This window comes from Macrosteles quadrilineatus, unplaced genomic scaffold, assembly GCF_028750875.1.
Source record: "Macrosteles quadrilineatus isolate MER2022 unplaced genomic scaffold, UCM_ALF_1.0 Scaffold_19__1_contigs__length_3004403, whole genome shotgun sequence".
Taxonomy (NCBI): domain Eukaryota; kingdom Metazoa; phylum Arthropoda; class Insecta; order Hemiptera; family Cicadellidae; genus Macrosteles; species Macrosteles quadrilineatus.
The window spans coordinates 1734500-1759513 of record NW_026542612.1 but is presented as its reverse complement, the minus strand read 5'-3'; the positions used below and the strand labels follow the sequence as shown (position 1 = coordinate 1759513).

General features: G+C 33.5%; 2 protein-coding genes across 3 annotated transcripts in view; one reads left to right on the top strand and one right to left on the bottom strand.

Moving 5' to 3' along the window:
- The window catches only part of LOC129005281 (beta-1,4-galactosyltransferase 7-like), a 113444-nt gene that overhangs the window by 42137 nt on the left and 46293 nt on the right, over positions 1-25014 (bottom strand). The window contains exon 7 of one of the 2 annotated variants that reach the window (XR_008491811.1): positions 17690-17756. The exons of the other annotated variant lie outside the window; for it this stretch is intronic. The gene's annotated coding sequence lies outside the window, so the exon portion shown is untranslated. Of the gene's footprint in view, positions 1-17689; positions 17757-25014 lie in introns of those variants that run through there. 2 annotated transcript variants of the gene reach the window in all.
- LOC129005280 (retinol dehydrogenase 12-like) lies at positions 1096-21360 on the top strand. The gene is made up of 8 exons (XM_054434122.1): positions 1096-1213; positions 3160-3335; positions 5732-5824; positions 13788-14027; positions 14823-15011; positions 17153-17268; positions 20076-20165; positions 21229-21360. The coding sequence occupies exons 2-8, from the start codon at positions 3164-3166 to the stop codon at positions 21334-21336; spliced, it is 1008 nt and encodes a 335-aa protein (XP_054290097.1). The 5' UTR covers positions 1096-1213; positions 3160-3163; the 3' UTR covers positions 21337-21360.

The following is a 25014-nucleotide window of genomic DNA, read 5'->3' as shown; positions in this document are numbered from 1 at the left end:
CTTTCATTTATTAATTATTCAAATTGGACGAGTTTCAAGCAAACGCATGGTTAACAACCAACATAAAAATTATTTTTCATAAGGTTTTTCTATGATTAAAAATGAATAGCTCCAATATTGTTAATGTTTGTTTATATGTTTTATACTCAAAATAACCAATAAATTATAGGCTTTAATTTGAGCTATCGATCGTTTGAATCAGTTAAGTTCAAGATACTCTTATTACTCAATCAAAAATCATAAATTTGATTATATTTATTTTAACGATGTGAGCAGCATGGGTCCTCTATTAAATAACACTAAAACTCAAGAAATAAAATTTAATTTTAAATATAATTCTGTCTCAAATAATGAAAATAGTACAGTCACTAAAATATGGTTGGGTGTCTATATCGATAACTGACTCCTGGAATGAGCAAATAATTTACATATTTGTTTACTAGGCTATCTCAAGTAATTTTTCTTCTTGGTCGTCCAATGTAATTCCAAAGACCTAGTTGAGATCAGCTTATTTTGCATATTTTCAGGCTGTAATGAGATATGGGTTGATATTCTGGGGAGGGTGTAGAAGAATTGATAACAGTGCTTTTTCCAACAATCCATAATAACAAAATGTGAATTGTGAAATCAAAAGCCAACCAGTTATTGTTCCAATCGACTGCTATGGTTTAGAGGTGACATGGGTTGACCTACAGCTTTGACAAATCACTAATATATACACTCCTACAGTAATATTGATAATAAGCCCCTTGCTTCACTGGGGACAGTAAGAGTTAAACTGGCAAAGACTCTAGTATAGGTAGTAAAACCATTTTTTAAATACATTTTTATTGTACATTTTTTACGTTGATACTTTTTAGTACAGTTGAAATTGAACATATTTCACAGAAATTTGTGTATCATCATCCACTGTAAAATATATTTTCAATTCAAATCTTTTATGTTTTGTTTTAAGACATTTTAGTGTTTGTAAATTTTTCTGGTTGAAACGTGATGTTAAACACGTAAACTGTACGTGGCCACCATGTAACAAAACACTGACCTTCTTTTGATGAATTAATTTACATCAGTATTTGAATACAATACTAAGTACGCCAGATCCCTCTTTACAAACATCTTTTGTAGTTTCATTGCTCCAAGGTAGACTGATTCTCGTTGATGAATTTCCTAGTATTTAAGTTAAGTGAGCTTCATTTGTAGAATAATTTTTTTGGTAAGTTTTTTGTACAAAAGCAGTTGTGATGCATGTTTAAATAGTGTAATGAGTGTTGTTTAATTTGTTTCTACTAATGCCATAACATTAAATCTGGACATCCTAACAGTCATGCCATTACACATACTGGTCGCGTTTTGTCACCTACGAGTTTAACCAATTAATATTGTATTATTGTAAGAAACAATTTTATGTATATAAAAACGTTATACTTACACATCTGTTTATTCTTTGGTAAAAAAAAAAAATAAATAAAATCCCATTTAAAATAAATTCACTATAATAGCTAGTTATAGTTTTGCATGAAAACAACTTGTAGCCTTGTACTTACAATGTTCTGGACATTTTAGACTTTTCCATCTTTAATTTTTCAAAAATATTTATCGATTACCGGTACCAATTAAATTATTTATTGTATTCAAACCATAAATTCAGTACATTGGAAACCAGGAGTTAAGTTTATTCTTAATGTTCCCATCATTCAAAAATGGAGACCCTGATGATGTCAGATTCTATCTACACGCCTATATCATTAGTTCACGTATTATCAAAAATTCCAGAAAAAGTTTGTACAGTCAACTTTAAAATCGCCTTGAAATAATAAACTTTTGATAAAAAAACATGGAGATAACAATAAGTTTGAATTTAAAATGATTACAGAAAATGATGTTAAAGAGGCAATGAACTCAATAAAATCAAAAGCTCTAGGTGTTGATAGTGTATCGATACAAATGATAAAATCTGTTAGCCCATATGCAATTGGAGCAATAACACATTTGATAAACATGAGCCTGGCCTCTGGTGTTTTTCCTAAAAGTTGGAAGATTGCCCATGTGAAACCGTATTGCCTAAGGTTGCTGCGCCAAAAACCGTCCAGCATTTAAGACCTATCTCTGTGTTACCTGCCATGTCAAAAATAATGGAAAAGATAGTAACTAAACAAATTGCTTCATTTCTAGATAATTTTGATATATTGCCTAAGCTAAAGTAAGGGTTTAGAAAAAACCACAGTACTTGTACTGCACTGACTAATATGTTTGCGGATCTATTCGATGCCAAAGATAAGGACTCTACAGCACATTAGCTGTTCTAGATTATTCCCAAGCATTTGATTCTATTGATCATGAATTATTATTGACCAAAATGAAGTGCTATGGCTGCAGTGAAAAAGTTGTTTGTTGATTTCAGTCCTATTTGGAGTCCCGACTGCAGGTTACCAAAATTGGGAGTGAGACATCAGATCCGCTTTGCAAATTGTGTGGTGTTCCTCAATTTGTACACGTCTGACTTGTCCAGAAGTGTAGAATATTGTACAGCACACTTGTATGCTGATGACTGCCAACTACACTTGTCATACAAGCCAGACATGACATCAGAAGCAATCCGGCTCATCAATGCTGATTTGCACAGCATTTTTCAATGGTCTGTCATGAATGGCCTTGGATTTTGACAAGTGTGTAGTCATGCATACTGGACCAAACATTATGATGCAGGAATTGAGTAAATCTGCTATAGAAATCACCCTTGATGGCATGAGATTGTCTGTTTGCGACACTGTCAACACACTTCCTCTCTTTTTCTGACCATATCACATCTGCAGTTCAACGCGCAGTGGGTAGACTGAGAGGTCTTAGTAGATTTAAAACTCTACTTTCTTTTGGGTAAATTATTGTATTGGATAGAACACGAAAAAAAATCTAGGAAATCAGCCTCCACTGCAAATATGCTATGCAAATGTTGTTTGGAATCTTAGAAATTCCCAGTTAGTCCACCATTGAGGAGCAATTTCAAAAATGATTTTGGTTGATAACGCTGCTGTTTAATTTTTCACTACTAGGTAAGTTCATGTGGTATGGTAAAACAAATAACAATAACTACAAAAAATAATTTGTAGCAGGATTGTTGTGTGAAAATTCCAATTATTGTGCATATGGTTTGTTTTGCAGAAAGATGGGTCTGATATCGATGTACCTGAGTGTGGCCTTCTACAGCACTTGGCTGTGGGTGCTGTTGATGTTGGTGCTGGTCTACTGGTGGTACATGCGTATGTGGATTGGCTTTTATGACACCAGCACAATGAGAACTGATGACAAAACATTTGTGGTCACTGGAGCTGAAGCTGGTACGATTTTATTGTTTATAGTGAGCCTAATGTTATAAATTAAACTACTTAAATCACTTACTATTGATAAAACAATATCAACAAACAGTGTCTTTAGGTATCATAGGGTTGAGTGAAAACCCTTGCATTGTGCACCCACGGCGTATTAGTCAAATGATGTTCAACAGTAATAACTTTAATAAACTTACCATTGATTTATCGTATGAAGCATAGTGATTATTGTGCAAGTGAGCTCCTAGTATCTTGGAGTCTCAACAGATTAAATCCCTTGTAAATTATAAACATGTCCAAGGATTTGGATAGTTTTCTCATACAAGCTAAGTTTAGCTTTAAGGTTAGTTTCTAAAAAGAAATAATGAACATTCCTCAAAAAAGTTTTTATATAAGTAATCCTTTCATACTACATGCCACTGGCCAAAGTGTTATTTTCTTATGACTAAAACTAAGATGGTGATCAGTAGGCTACCAATTTGTATTTGGGTTTGTCCCTGCAACCTGGAGTTAAAGGTGCCGTTTCCTCCAACTTCAGTAATCGCGCTGCTTGCTACAGTTAAGCTAAAGAACGCAGCGCAGTAAGGAACAGATTGGTGTTAAAATAGTACACAGCGCAAAAGTGTTTTCCTACAAATCTGCCAACGCATTGCGTCACTAGCAAATTCACGGTTCCACAGTAACCTTTTCCTATGTATCGGAGAATGAATTGTCTTGCTTTTATGTCGATAGTTGAAGAGGAAGAAATGGACGAAGATTTAGTTTAGACATAGCCCTAGTTCTGCTGACCAAAAGTCAAAATACTGTAGCTATAAACTATAAACTGTTTAGTTAATATTCTTTTAGCGAATTTCCCATATAGGGAATAAGCTATTATCGTAGTACTCATGGTAAAACCTGGACGCGGGACCGATTTTTTTTTTCGTTTTGAGGTCCCTAGAGGCCAACAACACCATCCATTCAAATTCATATATATGTATATATATATATATATATATATATATATATACACGTGTCCGTTAGCATGATAACTCGAACAAAAATGATCCGATTTTGATGAAATTTGGTATAAACGTGTAAACCTACATTTATTCAAACGAGTTCGCGAACCAGCATGATCGGACTATGGGAACGGGGGTTTACGGGGGGTTTTATAGGGTAAAAATAGGTTTTTCCCATTGTTGACCCAAAAAAAACATAAAGTTTAGCAATTTATTTCCAAACCATGTTGTAGAGCGTAAAAAAAAATAATTTAGTATATTGAAGCGTTATTATGCGCCTAATGGTCACGGAAAAAATTCAAAAAAATTTTAAATTAAAAATTTCCATGTTATTCTTATGGAGAATAAGTAAACTGTTGGAGTTTGCTTGTTTATGAACATATTTTGATCAAATTTGGGAAATGTTTTATTTTTTACTAACTATTAACATAAAAAAAAAAAAACAGTTTTACCCTCCCTGATGCAGCAAACCTAAGTACTTGTTAAACTAATTCTATTTAAATAGGGAAGAAATGTTTTTTAAGTAGACATTTCAGTGTAAATCCAATCAGGCAAATGGAAATTCGCTTAGTCTGCAGGTTTGTTGTGGCGGGGGTATTTTACTAGTATTCTTTTTAATAGGCACCCGATAGACGATGAAGTAAAATTTAAGGAATACATGGTTACCGACTTGGTGCGTAGTGATACAACTTCGAAGCCAACAAAGAGAATGGAGCAGAACTTTAAACTCAGACACACTCAATTAATAAACTGCCCTCATCAACAGTTAACTTAGTAGCATCACTCAAACTAGGATTCTCAATATTTCTAATGTAAACAATAGACCAGTTCGGCAGCGGGGTTAACAACTGACAGCACTCGAGGCAGTGCTCCTAATTACGCTGCAGGCTTGGTGCTGCGCGGTTGGTAGTTAGTTAGCACACCGCGTTGCTAGAAAAATACTCTCATTGGTTTTAAAAGGATCGGTGGCTCCGGAAATTGCGAAGCACAAAGCACGCTGCTTAACTGGCTTAAACGCGTCACTAGGAAAACGACGCTTATGTATTTGCTTTGATTACATGCATCAACTGAATATTCAGAACTTATCTTTTCTTACATCTATTTCTAATGTACAACATGATCTAACAAAACAACTGTTACATTATTAGCATTTTGCTTTGGAAGAGATGATCTTGATATATTATATTAAACGTTTGTTGCAATTTGTTTGGATTGTTTTATAATTAGGTAGTTAAAATCAGTCCTCAATAAAAAAAAAATGAGGTGCCGGAACCTATTATGCCAATATTTTTGTCTCTCCAAAAGAGAGGTATTGGAACTCCTTTCCGCCGCGCTCCCTCGCAAATCGAGCAATAATTGATTTTTACTATTATCTAAATTACTATTATTATTACTGAATTGCAGGCGTAGGCAAGGCGTGTTGTGATCTACTAGCAGCCAGAGGTGGCAGGATCATCATGGCTTGTGCTGACACATCCTTGGGCCAAGCTGCCAGAGGTAAGTACCTCATAGAGAGAAACATTTATTACAATCAATTGACATCAGCAGCTGACTGTTTTGTTTGGGTAACTTTTAGGATTACTATATCCCTGACAATGTTAATACGTCCAATACTTATATAGTGCAGAAGTTCTACTAGATCAACAATATATATAGAGCAGAGACATAGGTTTTTGACAAAGGACAAAGGAGGGGAAAAAAGTTTGTTACTTGAACATAAAGTCTTGAAATTTTTTGCTAAAGATGACTGTAGGGCAAGGGTTTTTTCAGGATTTTTTTGTGACTAGTATTAACTTACTGGGGGCTTGCCTTACTGACAAAAGTTGATAAAAATGCACATATAAACACGTAGAATCTTCTGAGCCTTACCTTACCTACGTGGCGACTCAAGCCCCAAAAGGTTTTTTGGCCTCGCCAACAGCCACTCGCCATCCATCTCAGTCCTGCATGAGATCAGGTGTTATGTTGAGCCTCTGCATGTCCTGATGGCACCTGATCTTTCCATCACAGTCTTGGGTGCCCCAATGGTTGTCTGCCTTGTAGAAGATTTTCTGCTGCCATTTTCAGTGTGGAGTTCAGCTCTCTTCTATTTACATGGACAGCCCACCTCAATCTTCTAGTTTTGATTAAAGCTATTATGTCTGGATCTTGATACAAAGCTCTGAGTTCCATGTTGATCCTTATTCTTTACATTCCTTGATCAAAAATTGGTCCAAAAATTGATGAAAAATTTTGTTTTCAAAGACTATCAGATTCTTTCCTGATTTTTTGTTGACTGTCCAGACCTCAGATCCATATGTAACACAACAGGTAAAATCATACTCTTGTAGAGCCTTGGTTTGGTATTTTTAGATAGAATTTTACTCTTTAGTAGTTCCTAGAAGTAACTAAAGAAGGAGCTAGTAGTCCCAAAAATTCAATGTACATTTTCATCCAGCGCTCGATTCGCGGCATAATGGCAACCTGGTACCTCCCTTTCGGAAAGATAAAGTATATTGGTATTAGGAAACATAAAATAAAATGCGTCCCCATCTCAACGATTGATTGATTGATTGAAAACCTAGTGTTTTTTGTCAATGTTCACAAACAAGTTTGACTTCATTGAAATGTTTTTTTCCTAATACTTAAGACAGGGAATAGTGAAAATTTAAAAACGTACGTTTTCATGTCCCTGGCCTTTTACTTCGTATATACTGGATTTGTAGTTTATTATTATGTGTTTTAATATTTTTTGGGACGGGGGCAACATGTTACACACATTTATTTGGTTTTAAATAGGTCCTAAGTATTTTTTTCGTATTTTTAAAGTCTTGAAATTCACGACCATGACGTGTCCCTAGGGTACATTTTCCAACTTTCACGCTGTTTTTAGACTAATTATTCATGCCGAAATATATAAAGCCATTTTTTTATGTCATCAATGGTTATTAAACTTACAAAAAGGGAGCATATTATAATTTTATTGTCATTACAAACTGACTACCATGACAAAATAAGTCTGTCCCTCGATTTGGCGTCACGACCATTTGGGAAAAAATTTCAACTTTGGAGCACGACAGTGGCAAGCCTGGCGTCGATGGAGTCAGTTGGTTTTAGAGACTAGTTCGGGATGTACGTCAGGATTGTAGTGCCAGTTTTTTCGAGTTGAAAGGAGGAATTACAAGATTAATAAAGGAAAGATTGTGTTTTTTGTAATTTTGGTGTGTCCATGACCGTACGTAGTCATTCGATGAAGTAGACATGGTGTTAATTTTTGTTTATAAGATATTTCAATTGCTAGATTAACCTAGAAGTCCACTTTGTATCCTCGAACATGAGGCGCAGGGCTACCGCTAGAACAGAGCCAAATAACACGTAATTTCACGACCATCGCGGGTTTTTTCACGACCAATCCAGCCTTATGGATTATAGTGTGTTTGGTCGTGACAATAACTTTGATATAATTGTAAATTGAACAGTTTAGTTCAATTGAAACAAATATTTTTATTATAACTAACAGGATAATTGAAGGATTGTTTAGAAAGATTTAGATTATTCCAGACAATTCACGACCGTACCGCTTGTCCCTGACCATCACGTTTATGATTTCTATCATAAAAATTTCAAAAATTAAAATATCGTCATATTTCAATGTTTTATACACAAAAGAAGCACACCTCTATACAAACATAACGATTTTTCGGGTCTCAGGTAAGTTTTTTCGGAGTTATACAAACTTAAAAAGATTTTATTGGCTTTTTTTCAATTTTTTGAGTTTTTTTATTTTTTTCTAGAAAGACCAACACATTAACAACACCAACATTCTTACACACACTCAACACACAACACACACACACATTCTTACATCACACACCACACACATCCTTAACAATGTTAATTGAACAATGAACTTAAGAACTGAACACTTAAGATATTCACTTAACTTAAGAATGTTAAGTGAACATTCTTAGGTCACTGAGCTATTGTGCCAAAAGCTCAGTGACCTTTTTATTGTATAATGGTCATAAAAGTAAATTAGTTTATAGCAAAACATAGTTACAAAAATAATATTAACTATTTTTAATATTCATTTAAACGTCCGTTATGGTCGTGACAGGATTTTGTGTTTTTCCACTAAAGATGCTCTTTTAAAAAGAAACTACCAAAGATATTGCGTTACCATGGACATTTTATGAAACTTCAAATGTTAATGAAATAAAAAAAATAATAAAAATTTTGAAAAAGGGGGAAAAAAATTTGCAAAGTGCTTTTCCTGAAAACGTACGTTTTTAAATTTTCACTCGGAAACAATTTTTTGAGGGTGGATTGGAGGGGGGGGGGGTTCATAATTAATACCAGTAGGTTACAGCTCCGGCAATTTTAATCTATTTTTTTCAGTAAAGCAGTAAGGTAAGCCTGCTGTTAATCCTACAAAATCCTTAAAAAGTCTTATGGGAGTATTTGGGCCCAACAAGAGAACATGGACAATGGAGGATAAAACACAACAGACATGGTTTAAAAACTTTGTACAGACTGTTAAAATGAAAAAATGGATGATCTATACTCCGCGCCAAAGCTGGTGGCGGCTGAGGGATTAGGACCGCCAGGTAGGACTACATAGGCCGGACCTGCTCACCGACCTGGCCGTCCTAATCCCTCAGCCGCCACCAGCTTTGGCGCGGAGTATAGTATTGTTATAAAAATATATATTTTAAGAACTAAATATATTCCCAAAATTGTTTATTTTCCTTATACAGGATGTTTTTTTAACACAACCCAAATACAGTAGACTCCCTCTTATCCGGACCCCTTTTAACTGGACATCGGTTCAACTGGACTCCACTCGGCTGAAATGACATCTCTTTAACTGGATAAGTTTTATCAGCACATCGGTTTAACCAGACTAGATCGGCAGGAAGTGGGCGGTACTGAAACTATTGTTCTTGTGGCAAAGATTTGAGACCAGTGATCACATGTCTTAATACAATGCTCTCCTAAATTTATGTCAAATACTGTATAGGTACAGTATGCGTTTATTTGGGGACGTCGGTTTAACCGGAAAACCCGTTACCCGGACTGGCCTCGGTCTTGAGGAGTCTGGATAAGAGGGAGTCTACTGTAACAAGTTGTGAGACACTTTTTAACGAGAAAACAAGTTCATATTTTGGTATCCCTGTTTTCTTTACTTCAGTGTATTGTAGAAGAATATCTTATCTTACTAATATTATAAATGTGAAAGTTTGTGTGTTTGTTTGTTTGTTTTAAGTTAAATCACGCATTAACTACTGGACGGATTGGGCTGAAATTTGGCATGATGATAGCTCTTATTCCCGATTAACATATAGGCATATTCTTATCTCAAAAATCCTTTCGGGCTCTGCCCCAGTGGCTCTGCAGTTCCCCGTTTTAACCTTATGAGTATTCATATTTAACACATTCACTGCTAATGATATGTAATACTTTTATAAATGGCTAAGAAACATAAACATTAACATGATCATGTTAATTGAGTGACAATATATCTTTAATTAAATAAATTTTATACTATAAATTGTGGATTAAAATATATTATGTAATTATATACATCATGTATTATATATCTGCTAATATACTTATGACGCACAAGTGCGTCATTAGCAGTGAACGTGTTAAAGGGAATTTAGTCAGCTGTTTCAACTAAAAAGTTGGTTCTATGATATGTAAAAGCAGTAAAAAGTTATAATATTTACCAACAGGCTGCAGCACTATTATTTTTTTGCATTTATGAAAACAGCTAATTTGAACTAAGCACTAAAAAAAAAACTGTGATACGCAATGTGAACTGTCACAGTAGGATTGTTTACAGTTATGTTTTTGTTTTTAATTTCATGAATAATTTGTAATATTTTGATTATATTTAATAATTTATTTTTCTCTATTGTTTAGGAGAAGTGGTAGAACATTATGGCTATGGCAGATGTGTAATACTATAGTATACCGTAAATTTAAAGAAGCAAATTTTATCAAACTGCGTCCCCCATTGCAAAAGCTAGCTCGAGTATAACTGCAATAAGCATTTTATACTTATATGCCAACCCCAAACGAAGGACGGGTACTCTGCTAGTGTTAAATAAAAGTAAATCATTGGTTTTATAAATAAGAAGAGTTTTTAATTAATTTAATAGGTGCGATTCCAGTACCTAATAAATCAAATTTTATTGGAATGTACAATTTGTAGAACCCAGATCCGATGTAAACAAAAAAATATACCCCAACCGCAGCAAACCTGTAGATTAAGTGAATTTCCATTTTACTGATTTTATTTTCAATTAAATCTAATTCAATAACATTAGGTTTAACGAGTACCTATGTTTGCGGTTGGAGGGTAACAAAGGGTGTTTTTAGTAAAATCAATTATCAATTATCAATTATTTAAGATGGGGACGCCACTATGTGCGTATTTTAACCCAAATATGAGTGAAGGATGAGTGCAGGATGAGTGGCGCGATCTTGTAGTCTTGTTAGTGACTAAGGCCGACATGTTCCTTAGACACAGCTGTTAATTAGTAGCCCATACAGCTAATGGCAACTAAGGGACCTACAGTTTATAGTGGAATCCGAACCACATTTTTCCTTGTAATTTACGAATTGGTCTAATTATCAGGATAGTACTGCGGATAGTCGTAGTACTCACTAGTGCGGACGTTGATCCACACCAAGGAGTATCGCATCCACAGTGCATCCCTATAAATATCCTCCTAGTAGCTGGATTACAGGACGACGCCACCCGTCCCAGTCTACATTAATATAATAGTTAAATATAATAACTTAGTATAAAATAAATAAATTTGCCAAGTTTAATCAAAATATATCCATAAACAAGCAAATTACAACAGTTTACTTACTCTTTATTAGAATAACACAGGAATTAAAAAATTAAAATTTTATCTGTAACCAATAAATGTGCAGAAAAAAACTTACAATATACTTAATTATTTGTTTTTTAAGCTCTTCAAAATGGTTTAGGGAGCAGTTTCGCTAACTTTGTACGAATAAACGTAGGTTTACATGTTTGCAAATTGGCTAGAACTGTATTTTTATTCAACAAATTAAAGAACAATGTAAGTGAACAAATTATTCTAAATTGTTATTACCCATTTTCCATTCTCACCTACAATATGGTGTTCTCTTATGGGGTAACTCTGTAGGAGCCAAAACCGTTTTCAACTGGCAAAGGAAAGCAGTCAGGTGCATTAGAGGAACAATGCCAAGGGAAGATTGCAAAGCCGATTTTAAGGCCCTAAATATCCTAACCCTTCCATCTTTATACATTTTAAATTGCTTATTATACGTAAAAGAGAATATAGACCAGTATAGCATCCGATCTGACATACATGCACATTACACAAGAAATAGCCATCATCTCAACTTACCACTTACAAGACTTACACTTACACACAATAGCTACAAATATCTTAGTATACAATTTTTTAATAAATTGCCCCCTTCTGCAGTAACGATTCCAATAAAAAAATTCAAAACAGTCCTTGATTCATGGTTAAAATTAAAATGTTTTTACTCTGTAGATAAGTTCTTGTCCTTGGAGGTTTTAGATATAAGTTTTTAAATAATTTAAGATCAAGGTTCCTTTTATTTATTCTATGACTATGTTTAATGCTTTAATGATAAGATGCCATTTGACAATGTCAATTGCTTTTGTAGAGCTGAAAGACAATAAAAAGATTTGATTTGATTTGTACCAAATCAAAATCGGATCATTTTTGCTTGAGTTATTGTGCTAACGGACACATATATATTTAACGGATGGTGTTTTTGGCCTCTTGACATCAAAACAAAAAAGTAAATCGGTCCCGGGTCCAGGTCTTACGCCTTATACCTTCAAACCAAATTTCATCAAAATGGAATAAAAATACTTAAGTATATGTTCACGGAGACACAGACACACACATATATATATATATAAATTTGAACAAATAGTGTTTTTGGCCTCTGGGGACATCAAAATGAAAACGTAAATTGGTCCCAGGCTCAAGTCTTACCATGGAGACCTACGGTAATATAGCTACTTCCCTATAGGGAAATTCACTAAAAAACACACCTCGTTATCTTCTCTGTAGCAGCAAACCTAAAACTCATGTCATTAAAACTTCATGTTATTTAAAAAGGAAATAAATCTGACAACTTTAAGCGAATATTTTAGTATAAATCCAGCCAGGTAAATGAAAATTCGCCTAGTCTGCAGGTTTACTGCCGCAGAGTTATTTATTTATTTATCGGAATGGGTTAATGCATTTACCAAAATTAACATCCAATATGTGCTGAGACGTTTTATGTGGTCCACATTATATCTATAGACCTATAATTTGTATTTTATTAAATTTTCTTGTACCCTAATTGTCCTGACTTATTTATATAGGAATAGTACATACAGTAGGCCCCCTCTTACCGGACCCTAATGGGACTGGACTTATGTCGGATAACTCAAAAATTCGGTTAATGGGCAATCCCAAAATACTTAACAAAACATAGTGATGTTCATTTGGAACTATATAATCATAATTTTGAAGTCGTACTTGCATTATTTATAAAATAAGCTACACTTATCTCCTTTTTTCGTATTGATAGAAAAATCACAAATAAACACAAAACACGGATAAGCCAGTATAAATTCTTATTTTAATAACTTTAGTAGGTACCGTAATATTAATTGATGCTTTCCAAATCTATCGTAATACAGTACAAAGCTTTTTGTCTGCGTTGTTTGTTTACTGTAGCGATAAGATAATTTTAGATATATATTAAAAAATAGCGGCTGTTTTTAGAAATATAATTTTTGGGATGAATACAAAATTACTTATTCTTAGTCACATCCTGTGGAGATAGGCATAGGCCTATAGTTCTCATAGCCGAGATCAGAGGCGTCGCGTGAACCATAGATTTGGGGGGGCACATTGATATGACACCATCCGGGGGCCTGGGGGGTATGGAATAATCCAATTATCGGTTAATGCAAGGTCGGTTAAGGGGGTCTACTGTATTTATTCATATTATGCTATTAACATTGCTGGAAATATGCTTATTTTCCTCCTGACAATATGTGAAGGGGCTAAGGTAAATTTTTACTTGTAAACTTAATTAATGATTTGGGTTTTAACTTTAAACTTGGAGAAACTTCTAGAAAAAGGGAAAACTAAGTAGCACTTTGCAGGGCCAAGATGTTTTCAGTACGACTACTATGGCTAAAACTGTTATTTGAAATACATGGCTTATGGACTGCACAGAGCATAATGGATGTGTAATTGAGTAATGTATAGTATTCTGTATTAACACAATTGAAGTAATAAACTTATAGTCACATAGGGAGTACATATTTAAATGTAAAAATCAAGGAAAACGGTTTTCTTAAAGCATTGAATTTTTTTTCTTAAAACTGATTAGTCCAAGATAGAAAACATTCCTCATGGAGATAATTATTTGACAGATCAGATTGTGAAAAGGACGCTGAATGAGGAAGTGGAGGTGCACCATCTGGACATGAGCTCCCTGGCATCTGTCCGCAAGTTCTCCAAGAAGCTGCACCAGATCACTGACCATGTGGATGCTCTGATATTGTACACTGCACCAGACTGTACACCGTCCGCCACTACAACCTCTGATAATCTCAACACTATCATGCAGCTGCACCACTTCGGACCCTACCTGCTCAGCAACTTAGTGCTCGGTAGGTCGTATATAACTAGACATTCTATTTTCATGTTTAAGGTGATAGCCAGTTTTATAATAAAATAGAACGCACTTAAAATAACAGTGTGCTGATGTAATTTAATTATTTATATTGAATATGCCAACGATATAATCAAGTCAAGTCAATGATCTATTTTCACATAAATGTTTCCAACTGAACCAGAATAGCTGGGTTAACAGGTGAAATTATTGTCAAATTCAATTACCTGTAATACAGTCTAATAGGAAAAACAATTACATGACACAGCAAGTTATTGTTGTGTAACTATAGCACATATTTAATGTATATCAATTTTCAAAGTTTCGACAATTGAAAGAGAAAACAAAGTTTTGACAGTAGCACACTGCGAGTGTCTCATTCAACTACATTCTATTTTAATTAAACAATAATTTTCGACAGCTGGTCCCAATAAATGGGATGCCTACAATCAGTATCTAAAATCAATGGTCATACATACCGGTATCGACATTCAAGATTCCCTGTGTCAATTCAGTTTTGTATAGCGTTACCTGTTTTGAAAATTAGTTTAGTTCTTTGTAATTTGTTTTACCACTCAAACCAACGTTTTGTATTGAGGATACCGTCATTCGTTAATTTTCTTGGGAGGTCATCTTAAATAGAGTATGTTACCTTTAAACCTGGAGATCCAAGAATAAGTCTCTCCCCATTGTAAAGGTATGTAACCTTTACAATGTCACCTGTTCCTGTGCCATAGTTAACATTCCTGATAAAATGATTTTATAACATCTACAACTACTAATTTCGTTACAGATTTGCTGAAGAAGTCATCCTTAGGGAGAGTAGTGTTTGTTACTTCCATTGTCCATCACTTCAACAAGTTCAGTCTGGACAACTTGAACTGTGAGAAGGAGCCTCTGTCCAACTGCAGAGTGTACTGCAACGCTAGGCTGGCCAACATCCTCACCACCAAGTATCTGGCCAGGATACTGAAAGGGACAGGTAAGCAATACACCCACCTGCATGTACCTTTTTGGCTTTAACAGTGGCGGCAATTGCCTTAATAACTTCTACGAGTGTCCTAAAGACTATTAACGCGAGTTGCGTACACTACTTTACCTACGACCGTTTTTAAATTACTAACAATCTGGTTTTTAATTACTAACAATCAATACTTATAACTTCTTAGAGAGGTTATGTTTTCGTTTATTGTCATTGTCACTGAAAGTGATGCAACGACTTATTGTATAATCAGCTGATTTCATGTAATTACATGTTTGTTAAACTTTGTTAAATAATACGTTACTTTTTCAGAGAATATGTTCTGCTAGCAGCATTCTTACTACTAGGGTGGTCTGCCGTTACACTTTAGACGCATAAATGAGCGAAGCATTACTTAAAGATTGTCAATGGCTAAAGCAGCTAAAAACCTACAATATGTTCCCTTTCAACAGATTCACCGTTTGTTTGCCCGATATTATTTAAGTTCTAAAGAATGAAAAATTTATCTGATAGTTCATTTATTTAGTTAAGAATAAGAATAAGAATTGATAAAAGGTTATTAGACATGTGTATTTGACATTTTGTTTAAACGGTCAAGAGCTGGTGCGACGACCAATATTACGACGTGGCCTTTGAGGCATGCTCAAAACAAATATAGCAAAACTGTTACTTCCATTGATAAACTGTTACATTCCAACTTTAACCTAGGATGAAAGTAAACATTGAAAGGTAAACAAAACAGTTACAAACAATTAACATATGTTTATCTTATTTAAATGAAACGAGATAAACCCATATGTCGAAAACCCAATATAATTTTTCTTTCAACTTACATTAAAATAACAAGCAAAATTGCGTGACCCGTAAAATAAAATCCAGAAGGATATTTGGGAAAATATTTTTTACCATAAACATTGTGCTCAGTATTCTTTAGCTGTTGGCCAAATTTCATATCAATTGGTCAAGCCATTACATTCTGATGCTCTTACAAAGAAGTTACAAAGTGAGGGAAAGTGAGCTTCGCTCAATAAATACTGTATCAGGTACAATTAGGGAAATATTGCATATTTTTTTGACAACTGAATAATATAGAGAAACAGTAAATTTACAGTTAGATTTCAGCATCGAATATGTGGTCCACAACGAGATGGGTGAACAAGTGGTTAAGAGGTTTTCAAAATAAACCAGAAGCACATTTTCATTTATCAATTTAACCTTATTTTGTTTCGTCCATTTATTGAATTGCTGGTATGTAATTTCATACCTTTGTTTTGATTTTGGTGGCAAAAGATTAGCACAAACAGTTTGTGCTCTCATTTCCATCCCGTCAACTTCACTTTCACTAACTGACATTTTAAAATCAGTTTAATCTACCTTCCTTAACTTCGACCAACTTAGGTTGAGTATCAACAGGAACGAGTCGGATCAACAATTAAAATTGTCAACTGATCAACTGATGTTCGAAGCATTACAATTTTACTTCTTTTCTCTCAATCCTTGAACCTCATTGGTCCGTTACCCATGTTGTTATGAGTGAAACTATGCTGAGATGAATGTAAACAGCTGTTAAGTGAAACTTTTCAATTCTAAGAACTGAACTGCCTACTTTAAAAAACGGCCGTAGGTAAAATATATTTCAACACAGTTTTATATAAAGTGCTTCTTGGTTTCTGAAGACACTTGGAAAAACTAAAGATACATTCTCTGTGACCGGCAAAGCAATGCTTGACATAATTTATCTTGATGCCAAACTATAAGAGTGGGAAGCTCCACAAAAGCCTGATAGGTTTCCTAATGGCCAAATTTTTTATAAATATAAAATTTAGAATTTAAAATAGCTCTACACAAGATCTTTATCAAATTTTATAAATTTATCAAAAATAGTAACTATATTTTCATCTTATTAACATAACTATAATCTTATTATGCAATTCTATGTTTTGCAATTACCCTCATTGATCCGAAATATATGAATCTGCAAAAATCATTTGTTAAATATGGTATAACCTTTTGCAATACTTTTTTACTTTGTCAAATCAATAATTTTAATAAATTAATTCCAAACAATGATCATACCAATTTGTATCTTTTGACACATTGCATTTATTAGGTAGTTATATAAAGCACATGGTGAATTGCAGGAGTTACTGTGAACAGTGTTCACCCTGGCATGGTGAGACCCGACCCCACTACCAACCCTTCATGTGGGGGAATCATGGGGATGATTTGCAGTTTGTGGATCAACTTTTTTGGAAGGGTAATTTTATTCCCACCTTACTTTATTCCTACAAGTTTTTTTAATATTAATATGAGCTGCTATACCCTTGCTTCACTACGGCATGGATACGGAGATACACAAAAGAGAGAATACCGTTCTTAAGATCTGCTGTATGATATAGTTACACCTATTACTTACTTAAGAAACCAAACACTTATTAAGACGTTTTTATTAGCTCGCTTTCTTGTCTATTCGGTACAAATTTTGCAATTGATTTTAAACTAACTTCCCGATGAGCCAGAGACTTGAAACTTGAAACATAACTAACAAATGGATGACAATGCAATATTAAATAATTTTATTTTCATATTCTTCTTGGGCTACGCCCCATGGGCTTCCAAAGTTTCAATGTTTATACATTTTCGAAGAATTTAAATAGTCAAATAAATCAATTTAAGTCAGCTGTAAATACTTTAATTTGATAGTTTGTTCAAAGAGGAAGGTACCGGTTCTGCTTCCAAGATATTCTAAAAAGAAACATTTCAAAGTAAAAATAAAACATCTGACAACATCTGATTACAGATAAAACGGTGTTGGTTATAGGTTATGTATTAACAGGCCATATAAATTAAATAGATTTAACATATTTAAACATCAAAGACTAAAAGTAGAAAATAATTTATAAACAAAAAACCTTTTAAATTTACGGCGTTTTTAAACTCACAAAAAATGTATAAATATGTGGAGAGAATAAATACTTGTAAGATTTGAAACGAAAAACGTGGGGCGCATGCAATGGATAATTTTAAAGATGGGTTGCTAATGATAGGAAACAGACAAATTCACACAGTGGTTGTACATCCTGTTAGTATGATTTACATTTATATTTCCTAATTGAGATTAAAAATTGCTAATAATTCAATAGGTGAAGAAAATCGTAAATTAGCTATTGTATGCGCCCCACATTTTTAAAACCGTCTCCACAAATTTATAAATTATTTTCTACTTTTTAGTGCGTTTAAAAACCTGGTATATTTAAATACCCCCGCCGCAGCAAACCTGCAGACTAAGCGAATTTCCATTTGCCTGATTCGATTTACACCTAAAATGTCTCTTTAAAAATATCAAATTTATTCCCTATTTAAATAACATTAGTTTAACGAGTACTTAGGTTTGCTGCAACAGGGAGGGTAAAAAGGTGTTTTTTTTTTGTAAAATGTTAATAGCTTAGTATGAAATGAAAGCATTTTCAAAATTTGATCAAAATATGACCATAAACAAGCAAACTACAACAGTTTACTTATTCTCCATAAGAATAACATGGGAATTTTAAATTTACAGTTTTTTGGAATTTTCTCTGTAACCATTAGGCGCATAATAACGCTTCAATACACTAAATTATTTGTTTTTTTAATCTCTACAAAATGGTTTGGAAAGAAAATGCTAAATTTTTAGTTTTAGGGTAAAAAATGGGAAAAACCAATTTTTCCCCCATAAAACCCCCCATAAACACCTGTTCCCATAGTCCGATCATGCTGGTTCGCGAACTCGTTCGAATAAACGTAGGTTTACACGTTTGTGCCAAATTTCATCAAAATCGGATGATTTTTTCTCGAGTTATCTCGCTAACGGACACATATATAAATATATATATACATATATATGAATTTGAACGGATGGTGTTTTTGGTCTCTAGGGACCTCAAAACGAAAAAGTAAATTGGTCCCGGGTCCAGGTCTTACCATGAGTACTACGGTAATAGCTTATTCCCTATATGGGAAATTCGCTAAAAGATATATATTTATAAATTGTTTACCATTAATTCTTTTCTTTAAATTAATTCTCTAGGCACCCAAGTACAATACATAAGTGGCGCTGGAATGCAAAGTATACTTTGACTTTGACTCTTTGCTTCAATTTGAAAAGATTCACTTCAACTAAAAGTGAGATCTACTTACTTTGAAACCCCTACTTGCATTTGAAGTCAATAGATCCAAAAAATCTAACAACATATACTGTTCCAATAAAATCAATTACTTGATATCAATGATTACCCCTTTATTAAGTTATTTAACCTATTCTAATTTCTACATTTTTAGTCTAGCCTCTTTCAGAGGTTTATTATATAAATTACAAAGAAAACTAAGAGAAAATTTCAACAACACTTTGACTACCTTTTTTAACCAAACATAATATGGGCTATCCTGCAGTTAGACCATCATAGGGCAATCATTAACCTTGTGTACATAGACTCTAACTATCAAACCTATGTCAGTGATTGTGCCGGAGTGCCGTTTACTGACAAATATGTTAATCACATTCAGTGCTCTCAGGAATGGGCTTGCTTGTGACTCCAGAATATTTCTTAAAAAACACATCTACTACTTTTTAATCTGTATGCCAAAATCTAACAAATTTACTAATGAAATCACTCATAGAAAATTAATAGGTACCTAGTAAGTCAGCTATTGATGTTATGTGTATACCTTCAGGGTACTCAAAACCAGTGATTTATAAACTAAAGACAAAGTCTGAATCTACCTAGTTAGTCAGCTATTGATGTTGTGTATAGCTACTGATATATGTGTATAGCTTCAGGGTACTAAAAAACAGTGATTTATAAAGACTAAGTCTGAATCTGAATGCTGAGAATTTAAAGATAAGCATTAAAATACTTTCTGACCAATACTAGAATACATTGTGCAAACTTTCTAATCCTCACTTTCTACTAAACATTTTCAAATATAAAAATAATTTGAAAATATGTTTAATGGATGTTACAAAAGTGATTTTACTTACAAGATTTGTTTTATGACTTTAACTATATTTTTCAATAATTGTTGCAGATTATAAGGGAAGGTGCTATGACACCAACATATGTTGCTTCTGAACCCAAACTGGCCAATGTTACAGGAAAACATTTTGCTGAATGCAGGGTAAGATACATTTCTTATGACAAGATAAATCTTAGTCCCAATTTCATTAATGAATGTGCCTTTAATTTATTTGGTAATGATATGGCGAAATGCTATGTTAGTATCTGGTATGAGATATCCCAACTCCTTGTTTATTGTATTGGTAGGGACACCTTTTGTAGATTAGATTGCAAAGAGCAGTCATTTCATTTGTTTGTACTTTTGATTATAGCCATACGGTAGATAAAACCATAGACAAAAAGAATAAATATAGACTGTCAAAGGAAGGTTCCTGCGCCCACCGCTAGGAGTGCCATGTAGTTACGGCGCAAACTGCTGCAGGAGATGACCGCAGGAGCCGTATGCGACCAGCAGACCCTGCAGCGGTGTGCGCCGTAACTACACGGCAAACCTAGCGGTGGACGCCAGAACTTATGCTAACCGCAGCACAGCTGACGGTCTATATTTATTCTATTTCTCTATGATAAAACATAGTCCCTTAGTAGATTTCCCATCCTTATGTAACAGCTAAAGCCAATTTTATTGTTAGTTATGTCTGGTTTTCTGTAGATGTCGTGTTTTGTTTACGATTTGTTTCTTGTTATTTCAGTAATTTAAAACCTCGTTTAACCAAATAAAACTATCTAATCATAAACAATAACTCGTCCACTAGCTATATAACCAAACAGTGAGATAGAAATAATGAGAAATTAACCCTAAAATAATAGAAAAAAATTGTAAACAAAACACGAAATCTACAGAAAACCAGACAGAACTAACAATAAAATTGACTTCAGCTGTTCCATAAGGATGGGAAATCTACTAAGGGAAAATGTTTTATCCATGTTATAACTTCCACTTCATCACAACCACTTCCACATGTTTTATTTAAAAACAAAATTACCAACAAATTAATGTCCATTTCCCATGTTTTAATATGTTTCACCCATGCAAAATCCTTGATAAAAGTGGAAAATTGATTTTTGTTAGGCATAGTGGTAGCTTTTCTATTGGTATAGTATCATCAAATTTACTTATTTTTTTATTCCAGCCACTGTTGATTATCATTTGTTTGTGTTTACAGGTTTCCGGATGTGTTGCATCATTAGCTAATGACACCAAGTTACAAGACCAATTGTTTGAAAAAAGTGCACGGCTAGTGAATTTAAGGCCAGAGGAAAAACATTTTTAAATAAAACCGATTATTATTAAATAATTTAGTATTCTTTTGTTTGTGTATATTTTATTGTGGATTAAGTATACTTTATCTTTGATTTTATTACAGGTAATTTAGAATGTTATATTATCATTGCGTATTAGATACAAAAAATGGTGCCTGTAATTTATCTCATTAATCAATCAGTTAAATGAATAATATTTTGGGCGAACTCACACCAGCAGCATATGAAATTACATTGTGTAACAGAGTAGTTTCTTATGAAACTGTCCAAACTGCTGAGAATAAGTAACAGGTAGTCACACAGATACTGAGGCAGATATTCAAAAATGATCAGCAGGTAATTTTAACATATTTGTGACATCATCTATCTAGCCATTTGCACTGTTTTTATTTTCCTGACCATCAATTTTAATGGAGGGCAAAGATGCATAAGTGTTTAAATCTCATTAAATCATTATGAAAGAGTTCTTGCTAAATGGTGCAAGGTGAATACACAAAACTGCAGGGTGCGGCAAAAACCCAATCTATTTTCTGCAGCGACAGGTCGTCTGAGGGGGCTTGTTGGAAAGCCTACATGATGCCATTATCTTTAGTCATAGAGCAGTGGTCACCTAAACAACACGCATTTGTTACAGATTCGTTTAAAAAAAGTAATGATTCAGTCATTGCAACTCAGCGGCATTTCCATGCATTCTTTTAATTATGACGACATGGAGAGGTTCCGCCGCGATTAGGTTCCGTATGGATAATCAACAAAATTAAACAGATAAATACAAATTAATCTGTAGGGATAAGAAGATTGAATCTCAAAATTAGTGTAACCGAGCGGTGAGACATGTTCAAAGCAGATGCTTGTTTTCAGGCAGGCCTACGAGGACTGTTTTCCACAGCGCATGCACTCTATGGAATGTTAGTTGTCTGGTGTCCGATCTGCAGGTCATTGAAGTGGTTTCGATACTATTTAACTCAAAGATCTCAGTATGTTGAAATGAAGCAATTAAAAAATAACGTTTTTTCAACCTTCTGCTTAAAGTTATCTATTGTTCAACATGGGGTCCCACAGGGTTCGATTTTGGGACCTGTTTTATTTCTTTGTTACATCAAAGGAATGCCCGGGTCATTTCAAAACAATATATTTAATAAAATAAGTTTGTATGCAGACGATGCAAGTTTAAAAGTAATCAGTACATCTGTTTCCAGTTCGGAATTTAACTCTTTGAATTGCCTAAAAACAATAGATGCTTTCTTAAACTATCATAAATTACTTTTAAATTCCAGTAAAACCAACTTTATGGTATTTTCAACAGGTAAACAAAACAATCCAATTGATCCAGTGATTAATTTTAAAAATTCTAATCTTAATCAAGTTACTACAACTAAATTTTTAGGCTTAGTAGTTGATGAAAATCTTTCATGGAACTTCCATGTTGACCATGTTGTCAGCAAAATCTCATCTGGAATTTATGCAATTTATAGAATGTCTAAATTTTGTTCAGAAGATATTTTGAAAAAGCTTTATTTTGCTTTCATTGAATCCGCAATATCATTTGGCATAAGTGTTTATGGTGGAACATCAAAGAAAAATTTAGATAGAATTTTAATTTTGCAGAAAAGAAAGAGCAATAAGACTAATGTTAAATTTAAACTGGGATGTTTCCGTACGTGATCATTTCTTAGCCATGGGTATAATGACTGCGTACGGCATTTATGTTTTCCATACCGTTCTTTTAACTAAAAATCTTTTGTCTGAAAGTATGTTACCTAAACTAGGGGATAATCATGAATATGGCACCCGGCATAGAAACAAAATTGCTGTTGGTGCCCATAGATTGGAATTTTATAACAAAAACCGTCATAAGCTGGAAGAAAATTTTTTAAGGAAAATTGATGAAAGTAAAAAATTTAAAACCCAGCTTAAAATATACTTAACACAAAAAGTACTGTATAATTTTGATGAACTGTACAGCTGATATTATGTTGTAAGTTTAAGTAGTTTAAGAATTTTGACGCCATTCAATGTACATACTTGTATGATTTATGAATAAAGTTATTTTCAATTCAATTCAATGCTATCTAAAAGATCTCTATGAGATACAGAAGACTCCCTCTTATCCGGACAGGGGTTTAACCGGACTACACTTGGCAGAAATAACATCTCTCAACCGGACAATTTTTATCAGCACATCGGTTTAACCGGACTAGATCGGCAGGAAGTATGCGGTACTGAAACGACTGCTCTCGTGGGAAAGATTTGAGACCAGTGATCACATGTCTAAATACATGCTTTCCTTAATTTAAGTCAAATACTGTATACAGTATGCATTTAAAGAGTCTGTTTTAACGAGTTTTTGGGGACGTCGGTTTAACCCTAGCAGTGGTCAATGTTAGAAGTGGGGAATGGCCAACCCATTTTGGCGATTTTGCAGACCTTTTTTTGAAAATTCTTAAAAATTCAACCGTACAAGTAAACCTAGCCAACCTCATATTCATTTTGTTCAGAAAGAACAAGAGAATCTAGAAATAGTAATATAATAATGATTTAGATAGTGTATTTTTTCTGCAAAGTGAAAAAAATAAAAATTTTTTTTTGAAATTTCAAAAGCGGCCTCGGTATTTTTTTTTCTATGGATTTTTTATTGGAAATTCATTATATATATTTTGTAGACAATCTAATTCCCTACATAAAAAAATATAACATGTTAGGAAAATATTTTTTTTATAAATTTTTGGGGCGAAATATAATAACAAACGGAGAACCGAAAAAATTGAAAACTGTTCAGTGTTAGTTTGTGTTGTAAAAAGTTATATAATATATGTGTATACTAATAATGATATATACATGTTTGTAAAGTTAATGAAGTAAGGAATCAAAAAAAGTCATAAAGTTTATGGTAAAATATTTTTTATTTATAAATAAAATAATGTTTTTTGTATTTTAGCGATTTTGTGAAAAAAAAAATTCATAGTATTTAGTATAAAACTTTTGTACCAAATGTTTTTACTTCAAACCAACATAAACATCTTGTAGTGTATTCAATTACCTACATAAAAATGTATAACACGTTGGGTAACAATTTTTGATTTATGTGCTAGGGGCATAATAATATAAATAAACGGGAAACCGCAAAATACAACCGCAAGAAAAATACAACCTTTTATAAACACAATTTGACACTATTCATTAAATATTCATGCATAATAAAATACATGAAGGTTACTGGTATATACACATACACATTTTTTAAAAAATACGAAATAATAACGAATTTAGTAATCAATCGTGGATAAAACAAGAGCGAAAACTCACCGGCAACAACACGCAATGGCGCCGCAATGGTGAATACAAGACACTTTGTGTATAAGATCATGACAGTAGACAGTAGTGACACACTTTCGTCGTCTTAGTGAGTGAAAACGGAAATAATCCTGAGCGCAGGGCTGCCACTATCACAAGCTACATTTCTTCCTCTTCAAAATGACGTATTATATGACTAGTAATAATAAATTACACTGTATGTAATTTGTATTTTCCATACCGTCACCTGGTGATGGTTGGCCATTTGTTATAAATTTCAAAAATAGCTGTTTTCATAAAATTGTACCGGTTGTCCAATCAATATTTAGTTCTAAAATATCACTACTACAATGAAGATAAAATCAATGGCTATCCAGTGGTACCACCCGCAACAT

Coding starts and splice junctions, on each gene's coding strand:
- LOC129005280 (XM_054434122.1), top strand. CDS start 3,164: ATGGGTCTGATATCGATGTACCTGAGTGTGGCCTTCTACAGCACTTGG. Junction 5,825..13,787: donor CTTGGGCCAAGCTGCCAGAG/GTAAGTACCTCA, acceptor ATTATTTGACAG/ATCAGATTGTGAAAAGGACG. Junction 15,012..17,152: donor CAGGATACTGAAAGGGACAG/GTAAGCAATACA, acceptor GGTGAATTGCAG/GAGTTACTGTGAACAGTGTT.